General features: G+C 46.1%; 1 protein-coding gene across 1 annotated transcript; it reads right to left on the bottom strand.

Moving 5' to 3' along the window:
- Window positions 1-767: 767 nt before the first annotated feature.
- Window positions 768-22,151, bottom strand: SLC16A5 (solute carrier family 16 member 5). Its single transcript, XM_080993883.1, has 5 exons — window positions 21,995-22,151; window positions 18,211-18,493; window positions 10,559-10,702; window positions 7,839-8,696; window positions 768-4,667 (listed from the first exon to the last, which is right to left on the bottom strand). Exons 2-5 carry the CDS (start codon window positions 18,428-18,430, stop codon window positions 4,423-4,425), a joined length of 1,467 nt encoding a protein of 488 aa, XP_080850009.1. The 5' UTR covers window positions 18,431-18,493; window positions 21,995-22,151; the 3' UTR covers window positions 768-4,422.
- Between the last annotated feature and the right edge of the window lie 1,794 nt (window positions 22,152-23,945).

Genomic DNA, 23,945 nt, shown 5'->3' with positions numbered 1-23,945 from the left:
GGAAGGGGTGCGTCGTAAGTGAATTTGAAACCACAATACCCCCCACCATTAACACAACCAGTATTTTAATGTTACTTTCAGTGGCATGCCTACACAGAAGTAAATTCCATTGAACTCAATGTTTCTTACTTCCAGGTTAAGTGCATAAAGGACAGCAGTCTCAAGTTATTAAATACTAAATACTAAGTTGCTGTGTTTCCACCAATTTTGTTATGAAGCCAGGAATGTTAATACTCTTCTTGCCAACTAGGAAACTCATGCAGCCGTTGCCAACAGGAGCAAAATGACAGCTGTAATTGACAAGAAGGAAACGTATAGAGCTCCTCTAGAATCAACATTGAATTTAGTTCAAGAGGCTCCAGAAACAGTCCTACCCTTGTCCCTCCATCACCAACATTACGGCTACCAACATCAAACCTTATTACAGTTTCCCCTTAATCCAGAGGAAAATGATATGGAGAAATTACAGGGAATCTAAAATACTAAGTTTAAAATTTTTATTGAGAGTTCATGAACAAAAAAATGCCTTGAACAAAACAGGTCTTACTTCCTAGCTTCTTTATTCAGACATGGATAGAAAAAGCTAATATTTGGTCCCTTCTTAAATGAAAGAAGAAAAAGCATTCCACAATTCCTGAAGGAAGCACAAAAGTCAATGTGCATTACAGTTCAAAGTCCTTAAGTCTGCCTATTTGCTTTAATGTTTTCAGCTTCACAAAAGTTACCAAGTGCATTTGGATCAATACATTATTATTTTTTAAAAGAAGAAGAAGACTACACGTATATATCCAAGCAATAATTCAGCAATCTTGTTCAAGAGCATAACAAACTGGCCACAGTCCTGAGATCAAGAAATGACAAAGAAATCGCTTTACAACAGTGGCCTAAATTGATGCCAATCTTCTAGTCCAACTGTCAACTTCTTTAGTACTGGGATGGGGAAGCTGTAGTCCTCCAGAGATTGTTGGACAACTATTAACACCCATCTTCCCTGATCTTTGACTATGCCATTGGGACAAGTGGGACTTTGCATCCAACAGCACCTGAAAGGCCACAGATTTGCCTCCTCTGATTGAAGTCTTAATAAAAAGTGCTTCATTCAGTGTATGTTACTTAAACACCACTGCAGCATCGGGGGGTGGGGGTGGAATTAAATGATACTGAGCAATTTGCACCCAGTTAATGATATTTTTTATTTGAGGAAACTCACCCCATGCTGGATACTTTGGAGATCTAGCTGCCTATATTCTATTTCTGAACCTGTTTTCACCAGTGTAGAGAGGAGTAGGATTGAGAATATGCGCTCTCTCTCTCCTCTGTGTGTTTTCCTTACAGTGCTTTTAATGTGAAGGAGCCCAGTCTATCTAGAGATGCTTAGTGAAAGCTGCTAACCCACAAGGGATAAATTGGGCTAAACGAAACACACACCTAGGGAAGCAACATAAGAAGAGACCAAGAGGATTGTGCAAAGGTCCATCTAGTTTTACATCATCAGCCGGCCAGATAACTTTGAGACATTTAAAAGTAGGACATAAAGGCAGTAACTCTCCACTACTGATATGTATCCTACCTGTAGACTAAGGGCACATCCAAACAATCTATTTATTGAGCATTTATCCCAGCTTGTTTGCAGGAAGATTAGATGACACTGGCGACTTAATGAGCATACCTTCTGATTTGTTTGCTCGGATTTCCCAGTGCGTTTCATTTTCCTTATCATGAAAAGGACCCATCTTATGGAGGAAGCAGTTCTGTAGTGCAAGACTGCCCAGTCAGCTATAATTGTGCAACCTGAAATTGCAAGTATGTGGTTGAATCCCATCTGAAAACAGCAACAGTCTGGAAGTGTCCTAGGAAGCCCCACTTCAATCTTAGCAGTATCTTTCGTGAATTTGTCTGACACACCTTTAAAAAAACCACCTAAGCTAGCAGCTGAAACTTGCACCAGATTGGCTTGTAAAACACATTTTTGCACGTCGCATGTCAGTCCTGAACATGGTATGGATATGCACACACTATTTTTAAATACTTCTCTTCTACTTTATACCTGGTATATTTGGTCAGGAATATTTATTTAGAGCTAGTGTGAAAGGCTGCCATGTACTATAATGCCCAAAATCCAATTAAAACATAGAGGTTTGGCTTTCTATAGAACAGGAGTATACAGAACTATGTTTGTGTGCATGTCAGCTGAATTTATACTTTGGTCATATGCTTCTCAGACACCTCACATCCTTTCACCCCACAAAAGACCAGAATCACAACCTAACCCCTAAGGTTGTGTTTTATATCTAGCTACCTGGAATCAGTGGGGCACTGTGGCTTCATAGCTAGTTTGTGCAACAGCACCATGCAGAGCCCATCTGCAAGGACTCAAATACACCTCCACCTTGCTCCTTTGCCCTAAATCAGCAGAGGAAATTGAATACTGTCTGCTTTTTAAACTCCTCTAGTGGCTTCTATGCATGTCTGCCTTCCGCACGATGCTGCTGGACTGCAACTCCCATCTGGCCTTGCCAGCGTGGTCAATGGTCAGGGATGGTGGGGGTTGTAGTCCAAGAACATCTGGAGGTCCACAGATTCCCCACTCTTGTTGCAGATAGCATGGGAGTGGACTCGATTCAAAGCCCGTCTGAAGAGAAGCTCCTCTGTAAGGAGAACAGCTCTCACTCATGTTACTGAAGCTTGTGCAGGAGAAATGAATTGAACTCCATGTTACTTGGCTGGAGACAGAGAATACCCACTTGGATTCCCTCTTTCAGTGCACCATTGTAGTTCTGTCCTGCATGAACATTTCCTTGGTTTGTTCCTTGTCATTTGAATAGATTAATATAGACTTGTCAGGTCAGAACCCTACAACTGTACAACTTCTTGCATATTCTTAAAGCTTTCTGGTTTTGAAAGTGCTGGAGTTCATCGACGACAAATCCCTGCCATTCCAAGCCGTATCTGGCTCACATCCTCCACAAAGTTAGTGTTTAGAAAGAAATACCAGAATCGGAAGAACAATGTGAGCTGGGGAGCTGGAACTACGAAAAGCAAGCAAGTATATCTGAATTAAAACACAGTTGTGTTCCAGGTCAAACACGGCTGTTTTAACAAGCCTAGGCCCAATGGCTCAAACACAGAAGATTTGGCAAAGTTAGCTGCAATTTCCCCAGGCAACTCAGTAAGCATCCTGGGTCATTTTCAAGGCTTGTCTTAACACAAAGTAACATGAAGCTATTGTTTTAAGAAGAAGATTCCAGATTGGAGTGCCATTTTCCTAATTATATTTCTCTGCATATCCTTTAAAAAAACCTGAGATCTTCAGTCCAAAGCAGAGATGGTCTTGATCTGACCTGCTGTTTTAGGCATGCAGCAAAGGGTAGTACTTGCCATTCTTTATGTTTCTTTACACCAACATACACCTGCATAGATGTCAGTTTGCCAACATGTAACATATTACCCTTATTATAGCTTATACACCCATTCTGAGTTGGCTCTATAAGACACTGGAATCCTACAATGGTGAGGAATGCCCACTGGAGATAAAACTTAAAATGCCATTGTATTCGTATTTGTTGTTCCTTGTGGACAGAATAGCCACCTCTTTTAATTAGCATCACCTTTTCTTTACTGCAGCATATATTTCAAAGGAGAATGCAAAGGATTTCAATACACTATTGGCAAGAATATATAGGCACTTTGGAGCTCTCCTGTGACCTGCAGCTTCAAGATATGAGCATTTGTTATCTCCCCCCCCCCCAAATAACCTCAAAATGCAGAAATGATTCACTTTGCTTAGTTGCACATACAATGCTACTTATCCGCAATCTGGCTGCTGTAAGGGAGATAAGTAATATGGTCAAACAGCAACTGCTCTGAGATTATGCAACAGGAAAGAAAGCCTTCATGTTAACATTCAAGGAGTTCAGCAGTAAAACTCCCTAATGAATAACTTTTCTCTTGGATTAGGAGAGAATCAGCCAATTAGTTGACTTTGCTCTGTTTAAATGTGGCAAATGAACAAGTCCCGCATAACTATTACTTGCCCTTCTCTACAGGTTCTATTGTCATTCATATAACCCAGTGGGTGAAGAAATCCTTCCAGCTTGAAAAACTGGAATGTATAAAGAAAACCTGGTGATAAAAATGATTAAGCTTCAAGTAATGATACAGATGTTGCCACAGGGCAATGTCCCTCTTTGGCCCCATGCTTACACCGTGTATGTTTTGTTTAAAGTGCTCTTTAGATTTCTGGATAGCTTTGAGTTCATATCCTCTGACCTAGATCCTTCATATGAGCCCAGCACAGCTGAGTAGGAGGTCACAGTAGGGAGGACGGGAGAACCAGAAAAATGAGGCACTTGTTTTTCCCCCTTCTGTTTCCAGATGTTTTTCATTTGTGAGAAATCCAATGTCCCTCCAGCTCATCTGGACTCAGATGCTTGTTATATAGATGACTGCAGGAGGATCATTTCTCTTTGGCCCCTGTTCTGTTGGCACTTCCATGTATTTTCCCCTGGAGGGGACCTCTGGGGATAGCAGCTTATGGGTCTCTTTCAATTTGTTATTTGCTTTCATAGTGCAGAAGCTAAGACCCATGAAGAGAGCAGACGTTACCATGAAGAAGGTGGAAGCATAGAAGACGTAACTGTAGTGGCCCGTGATATCCACAAGAAGACCTGGAACAGAAAGAAGTTCAAATCTCAATAGCATGCAGAAGTGCAACTTTCCGCTTTTTAATAGGATTCCATTCTCCTCCAAAATGCTCACAACCACATACAGTGAGGGGGGAAAGTATTTGATTCCCTGCTAAATTTGCCCTCTGATGAAGAAATGACTAGTCCATAATTGTAATGGTAGGTTTATTGTAGCTGTGAGAGACAGAATAACAACAGCAGAAACCCAGAAGACAAAAGTCAGAGATTGATGTGCATTATAATCAGTGAAATAAGTATTTGATCCCCTATCAACCAGCCAGATGTCAGGCTACCTGGTATCTTCACTGTATGTAATGAGCTGAGATTAGAAGCACCTGCTGTAAGGGAGAGGTATTACCTGTAATCCCAGCTCGTTACAGTACCTGTACAAAAGACACCTGTCAACAATCCAGCAGATTCCAAACTAGCCACCATGACCAAGACCAAAGAGCTGTGCAAGGATGTCAGGGACAGACAGACAGACAGACAGACAGACAGACAAATAAATAAATAAATAAATAAATAAATACATACATACATACATACTCCCCCCCCCACTGTACAGATGACCTCATCCAGCAGCAAATGCAGCTGCCTCTGGTCTCCCCACCCGAAAGGTATATCTACACTATAAACATGATCCCAATTTAACTGTCTTTGCTTCCCCACCCACCACAATATATATTTATGAATTGTGGTTTGGCGAATCTGCTCAGATCTGTTCCAAATCTTAATGCCCCCTTCCCAGAAGAACTAGTTTCCAGGATCCCTAGGGCAAGGGAATATAAGTCTGTGGTGAAGATAGGACCAAACTCTTTTTGGTCCTAGTATTTGTTCTTTGCCACCATGGTGTTGGTAGCAACCAACCACTGCCCCATCACTTTCTCATAGCCCAATAGGTGATTCTTTGTTTGCTTCTTTCCAAGAGACATTTGGAGGCTGGCAAGGAGAGAACAAGTCTGTTCTGTAAGTGCCCCCCCCCCCCCCACTGTGGAATGCTTTCTCCAGAGAGGCATGCCTAGCAAGGTCTTTATCATCATTTCAGTGAGACATTTGCATTCTCCTAGATATTTAGATGGCAGTAATGGTCAGGGTTTGGTTGTCTACAGTTGTTCTTCATTCTTAGTGAGTGAGATGGTTATTTTATGTTGTTAGGTGCTGACCTTTAAAGCCCTAAACAGCCTCGGCCCAGTATACCTGAAGGAGCTTCTCCACCCCCATCATTCTGCCCGGACACTGAGGTCCAGATCTGAGACCTTCTGGCGGTTCCCTCACTGCAGGAAGTGAGGTTACAGGGAACCAGGCAGAGGGCCTTCTCGGTAGTGGTGCCCGCCCTGTGGAATGCCCTCCCATCAGATGTCAATGAAATAAACAACTATCTGACTTTTAAAAGAAAACTGAAAGCAGCCCTGTTTAGGGAAGTTTTAAATGTTTGATCTTTTATTGTGTTGGGTATAAATAATAAATAATAAATTGTTGTTGTTCTGAATTCTGCACCAGTAGCTCTTTTCAGGCATTTTGCTTAAACATAAAATCCAATATGCTGAGTGGGGAGGCAAGTGTGTTAAGTTCTGCCTCCTTCCTATATCACCATCACATTCCACAAGTTGGAAGGTGAACTTCTGAAGCAGGGAGTCTCCTGTATTCATGGAGGCTCCTTGCATGTACCGTATTTTTCGCCCCATAGGACGCACCGGCCCATAGGACGCACCTAGTTTTTTGGGGGGGAAATAAAGGGGGAAAAAATATTTCCCCCCCAGGCGCGGGGCTGGGGCAGGGGATGCCCAAGCTTCCCCCGACCCCAGCCCCCAGAACAGGCTGCTATCCGCAAGCCTAGGGAGCCCGGTGGGAAGTCGCGCCGGTCTCCCCAGGCTTGCTGATATCTGTCCCCCGAGCTTGTGGGGCTGGCGGTGGGGAGAAGCACACTTCTCCCCAGTGCCAGCCTCCAAACCAGGTCGGGGAATAGCGGGATGGCGGCGGTCTGCCTCCCCGCTGTCCCCTGAGCTTGTGGGGCTGCCCGATATCTGCATGAAGCCCGGGGCGCGCTGTGCAGCGCGCCCCAGGCTTTGGGATGCAGGCTACTTCCACAAGCCTTGGGAGCCCGACAGGAACTCCCATGGAGCTCCCAAGGCTTGTGGATAGCTTCCTGAAGCCTGCATTTGCCCCATAGGATGCACACATTTCCCCTTCATTTTTGGAGGGGGAAAAGTGCGTCCTATAGGGCGAAAAATATGGTAATAGAAAACCCTGGGCAGTCAACCAATTTGATATTTCCTTCCTGTGGCCTTTGGTCTATTTTTGTAAAGCCTGGTAAAACTGCTGCATCATAGTTTGCTCATCAAAGAATTATCTCTATTTGACGTCTTTTTAAAAATGCATTGAATTTCACATGTTTGCTTGCTCCATAGAGCCTTGAAACTCTGGCTCTGAAAGGTCACCAGATAATCGAAAACAGCCATCTGGCTTCTCAAACCGCATGGCAACAGGCAAGAATAGCCAGAGTGTCTGATGGCTGATTCATACTATGAGCCAATTGTGTTGGATGAGTGTACCCAAACATTTGTTGCAGTGAATAGCACACAAATTGTAAGAATAGGAGAAACACACTAAGCAACAACGGGGAGGGTGTGTGGAAATATCCACAGGGGTTCTTTTGTTTTAGGATGGAACTGGCCTGAACTTTTTCAGCTCTTCCTCAAGGACATTAAAATACAAAGGTAAACATGTAGGGTTGAATCCAAACTTCCCATGAGATGAGTTTTGCTCACAGAAAGAGCACTCCCAGCACCCACCTACAGAAAAGTGGGGGAATGGTTATTTTTGCGCAACTCTCCACAATCTGGAGCAACCTTTCCAAACTTCCAGATATTTTGGATCACAACACCCACCAGCCCTTACAATTAGCCATGCTGGCTGGCAGGGCTGATGGGAGTTTGAGTCCAAAACAACTGGAGGATACCAGGTTAGGGACAGGCTGATCAAGAGAAGGGGTAGCCAACATGGAGTGTCTAAAGCAACCACTGTGCCCCAGTGCTTGCCATTTCAAGGCTGTAGTAGTTTTACCTGCAGGGAAGTCTATGACCCCTGCCAAATTCTGCTAAAGTTCTTGTACTTGCAGAATACCCAATGTCTCAGGCCCTGCCCACATCTTACCTGCAAGAGGGGGTCCAATGAGAATGGTGACACTCTCCAAGATGGTGAAGAGACCCAAGGCACTGGAGAACCTGTCCATCTCTACCACATCCATTAACACCTGGAAGAGAAGAGCACCGATGACACTCATGGAGACACTGTAGACCAAGCAGTAGAAGACAAGGACGGTGTAGTCAGCTGAGATTGCACAGATGAGGTTGCTCAGGCCGTTGAGGAGGACAGCCAGGCTAAAGAGGTAGATCCTCCGGCCAGTGAAGACGTTGAGGCCTGAGAGCAGGCCCGCCATGGGGCGCATGAATATGTTGATGAACCCAATGATGGAGATGAGCAGGGCTGCCTTGCGCTCCGGCACTCCATTGAAGATGGCGTAAGGCACCAGGTAGATGAGGGGCAGCACGAAACCCATCACCATCCAAGACACGCCAATGGTGTAGATCTGGTAGCCTTTGTTCTTGCAGAAGACGTCAAAAGCCAGGTACTTCTGTAGGGTCTGGATGCAAGCGGCACACCTGGGCCGAGGCAGTTCCTTTTCATGATGCACAGTGTTTCCATTAGACAAATAGGCCCCTTCAGGTGGCTGTTCAGGGTAGGGCTTTGATGATGGGGCAGGCAGCTGGACTGGCACCACCGGCCTCATCACAGCCCCACAAACGCAGCAGTTCAGCAGCACCCCGCCAAAGATGAGGAAAGTGTTTCTCCAGCCCATCTCATCAAGCATGTACTGGGAGAACAGTGGCCAGAGCGTGAGGCCAATGGAGACACCTGTGGAGGCCAGAGCGTTGGCCAGGGCTCGACGGCGTATGAAGTAGTAGCCAAGCACAGTGACTCCAGCCTGGAAGCTGAAACATGATCCCAAGCCTTTAAAGAAAGAAGAGATTCAAGAATGTGAATTTGGAATGTTGGAGTTTTAGATATATTGTGTGTTTATCAAGCACTTTTAAGGTGTTCAGAACACATTACATGAATTAGTTCAGTGGCCCTCTAAGGCCAGGGCAACCAGTCTAAGGAGAATGGAGGCAAAACAGTCTCCCTGCCCCAGTTTTCAGACCACATGAGATCTTTATTCAAGAGCAGCTATATTTTACAGCACCTCAAGCGTTGTACACAATCAAAAGTATAACAACAATAGTAATGTATATGGTCAAGAACTCTCCTATTTATGAATGTACTTAAAGGTTAGCAAAAAAAAAAAGTATTTGCACTTTTCTGTGCTTGGACAAAAACAGAAAAGAGAAAACGCAAGTCGCATTGCCCACTAGACAAAATTCTTATGAAATAGGAGGTCTTATATTTCCAAATATGATACCATTATTTTCAATCTACAGAGGAACCTTGGTTTTCAAGTGTCTCGAAAGCCAAATAATTGAGAACCCGAATGCCAAAAACCCAGAATAATTACTTCCGTTTTAACGGGGGTGTTAAAGCTCTTAAGTAATTACGTTCGAAAACCAAGGTTCCACATTATATTGAAAAGTACTATTAAATGGTATGATAAACTAAACCATCCTCAAGGACAGTTCATTGAGCAGAGCTGTGTTGAAATCCAATTATAATATGATGGGCTTATAAGAAAAATTATGTACAACAGACACTAACTGCTTTACCAGGAGGCGTCTGCATATGGAGGAGGAGGGGAGGAAATTTTTGACTATTCCCTATCCTTCAAGCAATGCCCACCTCCTCAAAATAAATCTGTTGTGGAGGGTCCCCCAAATGGCAAGAATCACCTCTCCTTCTCTTCCGTGAATGTATACCTCCACTGGCACACTGCGTTCCTTCCCCAATCCTGTTGTTATGGTGCTACCCAGGGCTAAGCCATGGTTTGGCCTCACATTATATATACCGTATTTTTCGCTCTATAGGACGCACTTTTCCCCCTCCAAAAATGAAGGGGAAAAGTGTGTGCGTCCTATGGAGCGAATGCGGGCTTCAGGCAGCTATCCGCAAGCCTTCAGAGCTCGGCGGGAGTTCCCACCGGGCTCCGAAGGCTTGCGGATAGCAGTCTGTTCTCCACAAGCCCTCTGAGCACGGCAGGAGTTCCCGCTGGGCTCCGAAGGCTTGCGGATAGCAGCCTGTTCTGGGGGCTGGGGTCGGGGGAAGCTCGGGCTTCCCTTGTCCCCAGCCCCGCAAGCTCTGGGAGCGGCGGCGAGGTTGCGTGCAATCTCGCCGCCTCTTCTGGACCTGTTTTGGGGGCTGGGGTCGGGGAAGCTCAGGCTTCCCCCGCCCCATCCCTGTGGCTAAAAACGAAGCCGTGCACAACCTCTCCTGGCTGGAGAGGGTGTGCGTGGCTAAAGAGGAAGCCAAGACAGCCAGCGGGATGGATCCCGCTCGCTGTCTTGGATTCTTTGCTCTTTGGGTCTTGGGGGGGGGGATAATTCCCCCCCTTTATTTCCCCCCCTAAAAACTAGGTGCGCCCTATGGAGTGAAAAATACGGTAAATCTTTCGTTCCAGACAAAATATGAACTATAACCAAGGTTACAGTCTCTACTGAGAGAGGCAAACCACAAACCGAGGTTGGAACATAACACTAAGCCAAGCCATGGTTAAGCCCTTGGTAGCAGGAATGCAGCAGCCCCCATCTCCTGCCTGGGAACCGACACATTTTCTCATTCGTGCTAAGCCACAGCTTGGCTGAGTGCTGCATGTGAACTGGGGCACCGTGTGTTACAAAGCCCGGACGAAGCTTCTGCATACCAACCCACGTGGAGACTCTACTCACCTGTGATGAATCCTGCTGTTATGTAAAGGTGACTGATGGACTTGGAGAAAGCACTGGCAACCATGCCCACCCCGCTGAGAAGGCCTCCAAGCATCACAGTGGTCCTGCAGCCAAATCGTTCCACCAAAATGCTGCAAAGAGGCCCTGAAAAAGCAAACCTCAGCGTCAGTCAGAGCAGGAGGAGCGCTGTCAAAATATGATGCTGTGGGCCCCTCCCAGGTAATAGCAGTCGTCACCCACGTAACCCAAGGCTATGTTATGCAAAAACAGAATTGTAAAGGGCAAGAAGATACTCCTGCACCACTGTCTAAACTTTCTGCTCAGAGTATCAACACTAATGTTCCAAAGCAAATATTTATGCCTTCTTGCCGGTAAGTTCATGCAGTAGGCCTAGTCCAAAGTGGGAAAACGTTGGAGGCGGGGGCAGAGAAGATAACGTGGACAGCAATTTGTGTACAAACCACTCAGAATAAAAGCAAATGCCAAGGGGAACAGGTAGCAGCACTTACAGTGTGGGCAAGACAGGCCATGTGAATGCAGCCTCCGTGTGGTGAACAATGCACTGGGTTTCAGTGTCGGCGATGTAGGAAGGGATGAATCCATATTTCTGTAAACTAATATGGCTTTTCAAGAGGGAGCTGGGGAGCAATCTGAATAAGCGCGATTTGTTTGGCAAGATCTAAACAAACTCAAGCAAAATATGCTCCTCAGCAAAAGGGAGGAAGGTTGTGATCTGTGAACTGCCTTACGTATACAGTACTGTATAATGATGACAACTGGGCTACCAACTACCTGGGTACATAATATATTCAGTAGCATATTTAAGATACCATAGCTTTTTTTGGTCCAACAGATGCCTCTCTGGTAATAGGAATTCCCCCCCAGGACTTGATTTCCTCAGCAAGTTCTCAGGTAAGCAGGAGAAGAACAGGAAGTGGCGTTTGCCCTTTACGTGACTTTTTCAGTGGCTTAAATTACTGTTTAAACATGACCTTCCTCTGTGTTTGTGTGTGTGAAGATGTCTTTTCCAGAGGAAATAAATCCCAACCCCAATCAAATCCTGTCAATAACCCAACATATTCCCACCCATCCCCGACATTTATTGGAAAGCTTTCTCTCATTACTTTTATTTCTTGCCAAAAGCAATTTTCTGAAGCCAAAAGGCTTCATTTGCAGTTGGCTATGACTTTTTTTGGGGGGGGGGTTTCAAATTAGCCCCTCTTACAATATAGGTCCTCACAGACTAGTAGAGGTGTGGTCATTGCATACATAACCAGCAGGTGAGATGTTGCTGGTGGGACACAGTCCAGTTTCCCCCCTCAGCACGTGAGGGGGTGTTTGCCTGAATACACCTACGAAAACTCCTTGGGCAACCTCAGTTTCACAGATTGAGGCTCCTTGGTTGAATATACAGTGGTACCTCAGGTTAAGTACTTAATTCGTTCCGGAGGTCCGTACTTAACCTGAAACTGTTCTTAACCTGAAGCACCACTTTAGCTAATGGGGCCTCCTGCTGCTGCCGCGCCACCAGAGCACGATTTCTGTTCTCATCCTGAAGCAAAGTTCTTAACCTGAAGCACTATTTCTGCGTTAGCGGGATGTGTAACCTGAAGCGTATGTAACCTGAAGCGTATGTAATCCGAGGTACCACTGTATAGCCTTGCATATATGAGGTTGTAGGTTTTATTTCTGCTTTAAGATCTCTAGGTTTTTAAGGGACACAAGGCCATGGGCTGGCCCTTTGCTCTCAGGCCACCAACTTCTGACTTGGAAAATTCTGGTGCCTGGGTGGGATCATAGCCTGAATGCTATGACCAAGTCTTAAGAGCGTGGAGTCAGTGACCTTTGAGACCCGTTTTTTCTTCCTCATGTGGAAGTAGGATGTAGAAGCATGGTCCTCAATTGACTAGCAAACTCAGAGGAAGCTCAAAGCAAAAATTTGCGGAAAAATGAGATGGTTATAGAAGATATGTTCAAAAATACAATAATAGTTTTGACTCTGTGCTAGCATTTGAGTGACAAAGGAAGTAAAAGGAGGTGGATAACAATTAAGGATTTATTATGTTTTCTGAATGTATTGGAAAATTTATATAGAAAGGTTTATTGTTTTGTGTACATTCAATTGTAAGATAAAACATATGCGAAGGGACTTGACAGGAAGTCAAAAGTGAAGAAAAGATTTTGTAAGATAAAAGGGGGAAAATATTTATTTTCATTATTATCATTATTATTCTTTTTTTTTGTGTGTGTGTGTGTGTGTTTTGTATGGGATGTTTGGGAGGAAATAAGATGGTAAATAACAAATAACAAACAAAATATTGATGTATGTAATTTTTATTTCTCAATTGTATTTTGTGGTAGTATGGTTGTAATGTTTTTTGTAATATAAAATCATTCAATAATTATTATTTTTTTTAAAAAAGAATGTAGAAGCACGGTCTGCGACTGGAAAAATTGTAGAGTCCCTCCAGAGTTTTTTAAAAAATTGTTTTACAGATGTATTCTGCAACATAGTGGAGCAGCAATAAAACTGCTTGCACATTTGCAAAGCTAAGCAGGGTCCAGTACCATTTCAAATTGGATGGGGGACCACGTGTTGAGATGTCTGCATTGCAGGAGGTTGGACTGGATGATTCTTGGAGTCCCTTCCAACGCTATGATTCTATGAAACATGTCATTGACACAATAATTGTGTACAGGACACGCACTGGTTGGAAATGAAGCAGTATGCCCACCCCAAAAACTTTTGCAAGTGCAAACAGCATTGAATGTGGGATCATGTATAACAACCCCAGTACCATCAAATGAGCAAATCATCATTTAGGGTTGTTAAGAGCTTTAACACTCCTGGCAGGGCTCCTGTACCTTTAACAGCAGGTTTTTGTCCAACTATTAAAGGAGCATAAAATCCGCTAGGCCCAGAAAAGATCTCAGACTTGTTGCCATTCATTTATAGTGCTAAATTAGATGGACCGTTACCCCAACTCCTCATAAAGAGGCTTTTAAAATTAATTCTTACCTAATACCTGGAAGAAGGGTGAGTCAAAAGCTGGCACGAAGCCTAACGTTTAAGGTTGCCCTCTAGCCTGGCTGCTCCTGAGCTTTTAATAGAGGTCTGATCTGGAGAAATAACCAGGTGATGGGTGCCTCCAGGCTGACAGTATTTCGCAGAAGGGATTCAGGCAATTACCGGAGCTTGAAATATGTGCAATTAAAGTGGACTGAAGTGCACATAAGCTATCAATGGCCACTAGCCATTGATCCAGTGTCTGGCTGGCAACCCAGCCAGATGGGCGGGGTATAAATAATAAAATTATTATTATTATTATTATTATTAATTAGTCATGATGACTATGCTCTGCCTCCATGGCTGGAGGGAGAAATGCTTCTGACTACTAGGAGCAGGAAACTGCAGCAGGGGAAAGCACTGTTGCACTTGGGTCCTGCTTCCGGGCCACTGGTCTGATCCAGCACAGTCTTCTGATGTTCTTATGCTCTCTAGGGCAGCCTTTGCCAACCTGATGCCCTTTCAGATGCTTTGGACCACAAGTCCCATCAGCCCCAGCTAACAAAACAAAACAAAACAAAACAAAACAAAACAAAACAAAACAAAACAAAACAAAACAAAACAACAGGACTTTTTGCAGGTTGGAAAGCACAACAAGAAAAGTACAGGATGAACTAATGACTAACACAAATGAAAATAAATGCCCCATTATCATGTAAGCACCCCACATCAAATCAGAACAAATGCTCAATAAAATAGCAGATATAATCTTTTGTGTGGGCAACCCAGGGCAAATGCTCGATAAATAGGTTGCCTGGGAGAGCCCTTTGTTTTTCATGAAATTGCCTGCCAGATCCCTGTTAAAGGCACAGGAGCAGGTTCTGCTCAGACCCAGCAATGCTGTACGGACTTGAATTCTTACACCAGTGAGTAGTTTCTTCCTTGTGAGGCTGTCAGCTCATCTTCGGGGCCCTGGTTGGAACAGATCGAGCACCAGCCTGCTTCTTCCTGTGTGGCCTTGGGATTTCCTAACTGCTCACGTTTCCCAGGACTGGTGAGCATGAAGGGGAAGGTTCAGCCCCAGGTGTCACCTGCCTCCTTTCCCTTAGTCCCACGCTGTTTACAGAGTGAGCACAGGGAAGAAACACCCACAGACAAAAATGAATAAAAATTAGTCAGCACAAAGGAAGGGTGGATGTCGTCCTGGGGATGGGTGGATTGGTTTCACCCTTGCACACAGATAGCTTGAACTGAAACTTTTTTTTTTAAAGGGCAGATTTATAGAACAACAAAACTACTTGGTTTATTGGGAGGTTAGGCTAAGAGACTAACACTGACCCCAAAGTCACCTAGAGAGTGTCATGGCTAAGTGCACATCTGAACCCTGCTCTTGCTGACCCTGAGGAGGGAAGGTACCTAAGGAGTTTAGCTTTCTCTACATAGAGGCACAGGCCGGACTGGAAAGGTTTGGGGGTTGGTTTGTTTTCCTGCCAGGGTTTAAGAGTTTAAGACCTTAGGAAATTTCAGCACATTGAACAGCTTCTGGGTGTTAGGAAACGACACCCTGCTTGTTAAATGTTCAGGAGCTAACAAAGATGTTGGCAACCCTAGACAGACCTCAGGGCATACATGGTCACCCGCTGATTTGTAAATAGCTCTTTTAAAGACACAGTCCCTTTTCCTGGCTCATTGCCCACCCCAGATTAACACAAGAGCCAGGTATACACTTCTTTTTCTTATGCGACGTTAAACTTTTACCCAGTTTCTAGGTTAACTGAATGGGGTATAGGGCTGCCAACTTTTTCTCTGGGCAGGGCTTTGTGCTTTCAACTGCCAGCTGTTAAAGGCACAGCAGCCTTACCAGGAACAAGTTGGCAATCATACTCACGCTGCTGTTTGAAGAAATCTGAGTGTTTTCCCTTTGCTCAGCTCAACATGATCCTATTACATGATTAATCACTGTGACTGCTTAAATCTCTCTTCACCTTATCTCTGGTTTATGTAAACTCCTAGTCATGTGAACTGTGAGGGTACATACATAGAACAGACTACCGGTAAATTTACGCTGAGTGCTGCAGCAACAGAGCAATGTGGCAGGCAGTGCCAGGTCAGTGTGACTGGGTAGCTTAAGAACGCAAATCCTTCGAGGGTTTTTTCTCCGTGGAAAAAGTTGCTTTGATTGCAGCAGGAATTATTTGTGATAATGATGATGATTTAATTTGTATCCTGCCCATCTGACTGGGTTGCCCCAGCCACTCTGGGCAGCTGCCAACATATATAAAAGCATAATAAAAACCCCATTCCCTATACAGGGCTGCATTCAGAGGTCTTCTAAAGGTTATATAGTTTCTTATCTCCTTGACATCTGATGGGAGGGCATTCCACAGGGTGGGCACCACTACCGAGAAGGCCTTCTGCCTGGTTCACTGTAACTTCACTTCTCACACTGAGGGAACTGCCAGGAGGCCCTCGGAGCTGGATCTAAATGTCCTGGCTGAACGACGCGGGTGGAGATGCTCCTTCAGGTATATGGAGCCGAGGCCATCCAGGGCTTTAAAGGTCAGCACCAACACTTTGAATTGTGCTCGGAAATGTACTGAGAGACAATGTAGGTTTTTCAAGACTAGAGTTATATGGTCCCGGCAGCCACTTCCAGTCACAAGTCTGGCAGCCACATTCTGGATTAGTTGCCGTTTCCAAGCCGCCTTCAAAGATAGCCCTACGTAGAGTGCATTGCAGTAGTCCAAGTGGGAGATATCCAGAGCATGTACCACTCTATCATGACAGTGCGCAGGCAGATAGGATCTCAGCTGGCGCATCAGAGCAGGGGCATAGGAAGGGGGGTGCGGGGTGTGTGGCCTGCCCCAGGTGTCATCCTTGAGGGGGTGACAAGATGACACACCACAGGGGTTGGCACTTACCGTGGGCCCTGGCATGTAGCGCTCCCAAGCCACGCGTCTCTCCTGGGAGTGACGGAGTGGCTCAGGGCCCCGTGCTGCCCAAATTGGCAGTGTGGGGCTTGTGTCCGCCAGACAGACTCCATGGGCAGCTCGCCGCAGTGCCCCCATGTGTGGATCCCCACCTCCCTCACTGCTCCAGGTGCCAGAGCAGCTAGCTACGCCCCTCACCAGATGGAGCTGGTAGACAGCCGCCCTGGACACAGAATTAACCTTCATGGACAGCTTTAAGTCCAAAAGGACTCCCAGGCTGTGCACCTGGTCCTTCAGGGGCACAGTTACTCCGTTCAGGACCAGGGAATCCTTCATACCTACCTGCTCCCTGTCTCCCAGAAACAATACTTTTGTCTTGTCAGGTTGCATTAGCTGCCATACATCCTCCCACTGCCTCCAGACACTCACACAGGCCGTTCACCACCTTAATCTTTAATTTCTCTGTGCTATAACTTCATTGCTTGTTTATGGCCTCCATCCTTTGCTTGAGGTGCAAAATACATAGTAGCCAAAGGCACAGATTAATACCTAACCTGAGGAAACAGTAAGCTAATGGCATGTTCAAGACATGCTGTTGCATTTATCAGGAGTCTGTTGTATAGAGGTGTCATATGTCAATAAAACCAGGTAAGCACAAGATATACTGTAATTTTGTTTCCCTCTTTTCCATGGAGTTAGATTCTAGCACAGGCTTCCTCCACCTCGGCCCTCCAGATGTTTTTGGCCTACAACTCCCATGATCCCTAGCTAGCAGGACCAGTGGTCAGGGATGATGGGAATTGTAGTCTCAAAACATCTGGAGGGCTGAGGTTGAGGAAGCCTGCTCTAGAACCTGAGGCCACTCAATAAAGCTGAATGTTGACCCGTCGTGTGGATTTGAACCGCTGACCTTCTGATCGGCAAGATCAAGAGGCTCAGTGGTTTAGACCACAGCGCCACCCGCTCCCCTACCAGTAGCTGGGAATCACAAGTGGGGAGAGTGCTGTTGCACTCAAGAACTATCTGTAGGCTTCCCAAAGGCATCTAGCTGGCCATTGTGTGAACAGGGTGCTGGACTAGATGGGACATTGGCCTGATCCTGCGGGGCTCTCCTTATGTCTCCAGGTTGTATTTGGCATCTGTGTAGTAATAGTGAAGTGGGCTGAAACAGACAAGTCTGTACAAATCAAGAAGCTAAAGGTAGTCGAGCAACACCTTTTAGATGGGTTTCATTGACTGAGGGCTTTCCGTGAGTTGTACTTTGGGCTGTGTCAGAAGCTGAGATATAAAAGCTAGGAGCTTCATGGCACCTTAAACCTAGCTTATGGGCGCAACAACGGAATGGCTAGGCACGCTTTTTTTATAACAAGAATACAAAGCTGAAAATGAATGAACTGCAGCTAAAATATTATGTTCGCTTTTTACATGGTCTAGTCTCTCCCCTGCCCACCCCGCTAATATTCATAAGAGGGTCTCTTCTCCAGTCTCCAGAGAGTAGCTCCAGAGAGTAGGGAGGCAGAAAAAGGTCCTCCTTTCCTTCCACTCTGCTGTTTTAATCTGAAATCTTAGGCGCAGTACTGTGCCCAGAGCTCAGAAACTGCTCGTGCTAATGAAATTCCCTGTTACAAAATATTCCTAGAACAATGGGAGTTTCAAACACTGACTTTGAGTGCCTTTTGCGAAGTACGTTCAGATAAGTAAAAGCAAACACTCACCCCCTGCATGGAGCACAGCTGTCATGATGGAAGGAAACCACGACGTCTGGCTGTTGCTAGCCTGGAAATCACGCTGCAGGTCCTTGAAGAAGACCCCAGTGCATGAAGGGAAGCCCAGCGTTAGGCCTTGAACAATCACGGTGGCTACTAAGACCACCCACGCCCATCCTCGATCCTGGTCTTTGGAGATCCTAGCGGCCGCCTCTTCTTCTTTGGACATTGTTGTTTTTTTCCTGAGCAAGCCTCGTTAGAGGAAAATGCACAAACGAAAGTGATGCAGCAGCTGCAAAGAAGACAGAAAAAAAGAGTTGCTGAAAAATAGAAGAGTTGTGCTTCTCTAGAGAGCTTCTCAGTTCTGGTGTCGCCAGCCTGCCTGAGAAAGGTCTGTCATCTCCTTTTATTTCACAAGATTATGAATGCTTCTAGGTATAATGTTAGACACACCTCCAGTGAGGAAAGAGCTAGCTGGTATTACTCAGCACCAGCACCCTGCCAGTTTTCCCTTTCACCTGCTTTCGGTCAGTGGAATCCCCTTGCTGCCTTTTATCTAATGTCATAAAATTCTTGTGCCAAGAGAGGAAGGCTCTGCCCGTAAATGCCAATCCCAGTGTAAAGTCTGTACGGTTCTGCTGAGAATTAAGTTGTAATGATTGCTCTTGCACAGGTTGCTGTCTGAGTTGCCCTGTTTGTCCCGGGATAGAACAGAAAGTGCCTTCCACTTTCAAGCGGCAAGAAAGGCCCCTAGGACATGTTCACATGTTACATCTGCATTGATTTTTATATTTCCTTTAACTCTAATGTAATATCTACAATGTCTGCAAGTTACACCTGCTCTACAAAATGCATTTATTCTCCCGTCCAGCCTACATAAAAAGCACAAGAGATCCCTTTCCCCCCAAAAAAGTTGTTTTAAGCATTGGGTGTGAAACCACTTTAAGGAGAGCCCTTTCCCTGAACTGGGTTCCACAGCAAAGAAAAGACATGGGCAACTCAGGTAGCTCCAGGGGTCTAGGGCGCTTCCAGATGACCTGTTTATTGAGCATTCGTCACAATTTGTTTTCTGGGAGGTTAGATGATGTTACATCAAAGCAAGTGTTATTCCCACCCATCCCAGTGTATTTTCTTTCCCCATCACAAAAATGTCCAGTCTTTTTGAGAAGGGGATTCATTGCTCAAGTTTGTAACCTGCATTTGCCGGTATGTGTGTGAATCGCCCCCCAAAATAGTGGCAACTTGGAAGTGCTCTCCAAAATAAATAAATAAAAGAGACCACTGGTTGTTTCCTTTGAAATGCCCCACTCAGTTATGCAGGAGTGGAGACGGGGAAACAGCTTATGCAATATTTGTTCCATCAGATAAAATATGTGGCGCCCTCACTACTCTGAGCTACTAATGGTCAGCAGAAGCAGGTACAAAGGAACATGGGTGTTATCTAGGTGACCTCTAGCAGGGCCAGGACTGACCTGGTCCAGTTGAAAAATGCATGGTTGGCCTACTATTCTTCCACCACACCTGACCGGGCATTTTGCTGGCAGAGAGTCGGAGAAAGAAGTTGGGATGCCTGCCTCAAAGCTGTCAGGCCTTCTTCTGTATGTTCCTCTCCCCAGAGTTCCATAAACTAGCCAGTGTAGTGGTGTCCTACGTATTTAAGGGATCATGTGTTGCCAGCAGTCTGTTTTCCAACCCTCAAAATTTCACCAGAAGTAGCGGTAGTTAATTTTTAATGCCACATAAATGAATCAAAAGCAGGAAGGTGGTCACCCTCTATGGATTCTGCAGCCTGAAATGCCCATTTCGTGTTGCTTCATAGTAACGCTGGTGCTGAATGTAGAACATTGTGACCTCCTTAGTGCTATGCTACAGCAAGTTCCCAAGGCAGGGGTTATGGAGGTTCTTTGGAGCCTGAACACCAAATCCCCTTATTTCTCAGCCATGGTGCTGAAAACTGATTGGACAACATACCCACACCTGTACCAAGAGATAATGTTGTGCCCACTGACTGGCTCCTCTGGTGTTTCAGAATAGGAGCAAGGCAATCCATTTCACCAACACCGTCACACTTACTGGATTACTGACCCTTTATGGGTGCTCCAGTTTTTAAAATACCATACTCTATTTGCAAGTTACCTTTTATTTATACTTAATTTTTAAATACTATGGGGCCAGGTATGTGTGTACACACACACACACACAAACACCTGTGTGAGATGTAGCTCAATACATGCATCTATTCATGCTGGCTGGAGCTGGTCAGATTAGGGTGATATTGGTATATTTAGACTCTTCCTGCTTTATAGATATATAGTTCTTGCCCCTAGTACTTAACATTTGCTTGGAAATGTTCATAGCTGTACGGTTCTTACCACCAGTATTTAAATGTTTAGAGAAAAGTGTTCAAAGTGCTGGTGCTTGTAAAACAGGCGTAGGCAACCGAAGGGCCAGGGGCCGAATGCGACCCAATCGCCTTCTTAATTCGGCCCGTGGACAGTTTGGGAATCAGCGTGTTTTTACATGAGTAGAATGTATCCTTTTATTTAAAATGCATCTCTGGGTTATTTGTGGGGGAAAGGAATTTGTTCACCCCCCCCCCCCAATATAGGCCAGCCCACCACATGGTCTGAGGGATGGTGGACCAGCCCACGGCTGAAAAAGGTTGCTGATCCCCTAGTAAAAGTCTTGGTAATCTGTAAAGAGGGACGCTGGTGGCGCTGTGGGTTAAACCACAGAGCCTAGGCCTTGCCGATCAGAAGATCGGCAGTTCGAATCCCCATGACTGGGTGAGCTCCCGTTGCTCGGTCCCTGCTCCTGCTAACCTAGCAGTTCGAAAGCACGTCAAAGTGCAAGTAGATAAATAGGTACCGCTCCAGCCTCGGCCAATAAAGATGAGCGCTGCAACCCCAGAGTCGGTCACGACTGGACTAATGGTCAGGGGTCCCTTTACCTTTACCTTTAATCTGTAAAGAAAGCCCAGTGCTCTTATCTCAATATTGCAGACGAGAGAATTGAGACCTAGTGAATTCGAGGCTGAGACAAAATTTGAGCCCAAGTTCACTGCTCTGGCTCTCCGCCGGTACACAACACAGCATTTCTGGAGTCATGAGCTGCAACAGCTGCCTCTTTAAAAACATCAACAGCGATACAAAACGGGAACTCCATAACTTGTTGCTCAAACCAACCCATGTGGTTCTTTGGAGCCAGTTTCAGGGCTGCCTCCCTTCCTGTCTATACGGAATCAGAAAAAGGGCCATTCAGACAAGCGTCCGATTATCAGTTTAGATTTTTTGCAAAGCGGTATTAGAAAGGGGTGGGTTTGCTTCGACCCCCGCACCGTTTTAAGCAGCGGCAATTTCGAAACGGAGTTTCCTTCCAAGGGCTCACCCGAGAGAGATCCCTGCACGCCTCGGGGATCCTGAGAAGGCTTATAGCAACTCTCAGCTCTGGTGTCGACCGAGAAAGGGATTTTTCCGGTTTCGGACCAGGTGTCAGCGGGGGCGGAGGGGAGGGGGCGTCGTCGTTCCTTTCCCTCCCGAAAACAGGAAATCAAGACCAGGCACTCTTCGATCCGGTGTCCTTCGATCACGAAGGGGATCCTTTCTGCGCTTTACTCCCATCCTTACTCCCCACAGGGATCCCCCTCTGGCCTCAGCTAGGGTGATCGAAGAATCCTCATAAGGATGTGCAGGGCAGTGGCTGAGATCTTAAGAACTCTCCCCCCCCTCCACCCCCCCCCCGCGGTCTCGTAGTGATCTTGATCGGGTTCCCCAGCCGATCGCCGCCTGCTCACCTGCTCACGCCCCCCAGGTGGGGCTGCTGCTTCCTCCCTTCCCAGGGGCGACCCCGTGGCCCCTTCCTCTTCGCTCTCCACCCCGCTCCACTTCCTCCAAGGGCCGGCCGAGCTCTCGACTCCGGTTCCCTTTCGGTTGCTTATGGAAGAGGAGGAGGAGGAGACTTGGAAGCCGGAGATCCGAGAGCGTCGCGCGCTGCCCGAGGAGCCCGGGGCGGGCTGAGGTCAAAGGGGGCCGAGGTCAGGCGAGGAGCCCCGAGGGCGGCTCCTGTTCAATAGGGTGGCGAGGAGGAGAGAGGAGCCTATTGTTGCTTTTGCTTAATTTGATTGGGGTCGTGGGATCTGAGCGGGCTGCCTTGGTTCACCTCCCCCCCCCCCACCGATATGCCTTATAGTTCTGTTTCCAAGAGTTGTTTTCAAGGTCCTAGATCTCATGGAGGTGGCAAGCCTGTGTCTGTGTGTCGCTTCAGGCTGCAGGTGGGGGACTTGTACGTGTTTATCTCACCCTTCCTCCTCGCTAAAGGCGGTTCTCGTCTCCTTCGTTTTACGCTCGTTTCACCTATGCAGGTGAGGCCGAGAGGGGGGGAGGAAAGGGACTGGCCGAAGGTCACCCACTGAACTGCATAACTGAGCAGGGAGAAGCCCAGTGCTGCTATAGCACCATAGGAGCCAAATCTTAGGGGTCCCTTCGGCACCCCTTTCCCCCAATAAAATATTTTAGGGGCCCCTCCAAAGTTAAGGGGAATTCCCACTCAAATGGGGTGTGTGCCATGTCATGTGATCGATTATGTGGGACGGGGCTTACCTTCCTCTCCCCCCCCCACCTCAATATTTTATTCAAGTCCGCACCCCTGTATAGCACACTGTCTGATAGAACTGGTACTCCGCACCAAACAAAATGTCCCTGCAAATAGAAAACTAGCATGTCAGGATTCTGACCTTGCCTCCCACCCGCACACGTTTTCTATTGTTGCAGAGAAACAACCCTCGCTTCGTAGCCCAGACACACATTTCCCAGCTCAGGAAGAAATAAGTAATTAATAGGTAAGTTAATGCAGGGGCGAAACTAGGCTTTATTTCACTCGGGTCAAAGAACCAGTTTGGCAGAAAAAGAAAAACCCACATGCAGTTGTGTACACACAGAGAGAGACTGGGAATCTCAATGGCACCCCAGGGCAAAAAAACCCCAAAAAAACCTGGCTAGCCCCCCCTTAGCTACCACACTAGTTATTGTATTTTTCCTCCAGGCTTGTAATAGACACACACATACACAAAACTACCTCATATCATATGTAAAAGAAGGTAATAAATTACGATCCAGAATTAAACCCAAGTTTGCTTAGGGCTGCTTGAAATGACAGCAAGGTGGGCCCCAGTTTCTGGGACAGCTCTATAGAGCCTGCCTGCCCTGGGGCTATCAGTAGGCTATCAGTGGCTACTAGCCTTTGGCCCCCACAATAAAACATATGAGGGTTCCGTACCTCCACAAAGTTGATGGGCATTCCCATTCAAATGGGGTGTGTGAGACTGTGTCATGTGATATGAGGGGCAAGACTTACCCACAATATTTTATTCAAGTTGGCACCTCTGCATGATGGCTATGTCCTGTCTCCACAGTTGGAGGCAGCAGTGTTTCTGAATACCAGTTGCTGGAAACCAGAAGAGGGGAAAGAGTGCTCTTGTGCTCAAATCTTACTTGTGAGTTTCCTTCAGGCATCTGGTTTGCCACTGTGAGAACAGGATGCTGGACTAGATGGGTAAGTGGCTCTCCTGATATTCTAATGCAGTCATCTGCCAGTTATCAGAGCTTAGAGGTACAGTGGTGCCTCGCAAGACGAAATTAATTCGTTCTGCGAGTTTTTTCGTCTTGCGAATTTTTCGTCTTGCGAAGCAATGCACCCTGGGTATTAACAGTTTTAAGAAAAATGAAACAAACTTGCAAGATGTTTTC

The sequence above is a fragment of the Podarcis pityusensis genome (genome assembly GCF_964106645.2).
Source record: "Podarcis pityusensis genome assembly, chromosome: 2".
Classification (NCBI taxonomy): Eukaryota; Metazoa; Chordata; class Lepidosauria; order Squamata; family Lacertidae; genus Podarcis; species Podarcis pityusensis.
This window is presented reverse-complemented; position numbering and strand designations above follow the sequence as displayed.

What these genes read in the sequence shown, in the direction of transcription:
- SLC16A5 (XM_080993883.1), bottom strand. Translation starts at nt 18,430, where the DNA reads ATGTCCAAAGAAGAAGAGGCGGCCGCTAGGATCTCCAAAGACCAGGAT. An exon ending in AGCTGTGCTCCATGCAGGGG is followed by an intron (nt 10,703 to 18,210) that starts GTGAGTGTTTGC and finishes TTGCTTTTTCAG; the next exon opens with GGCCTCTTTGCAGCATTTTG. An exon ending in CATTGGACCCCCTCTTGCAG is followed by an intron (nt 4,668 to 7,838) that starts GTAAGATGTGGG and finishes TTTCTGTTCCAG; the next exon opens with GTCTTCTTGTGGATATCACG.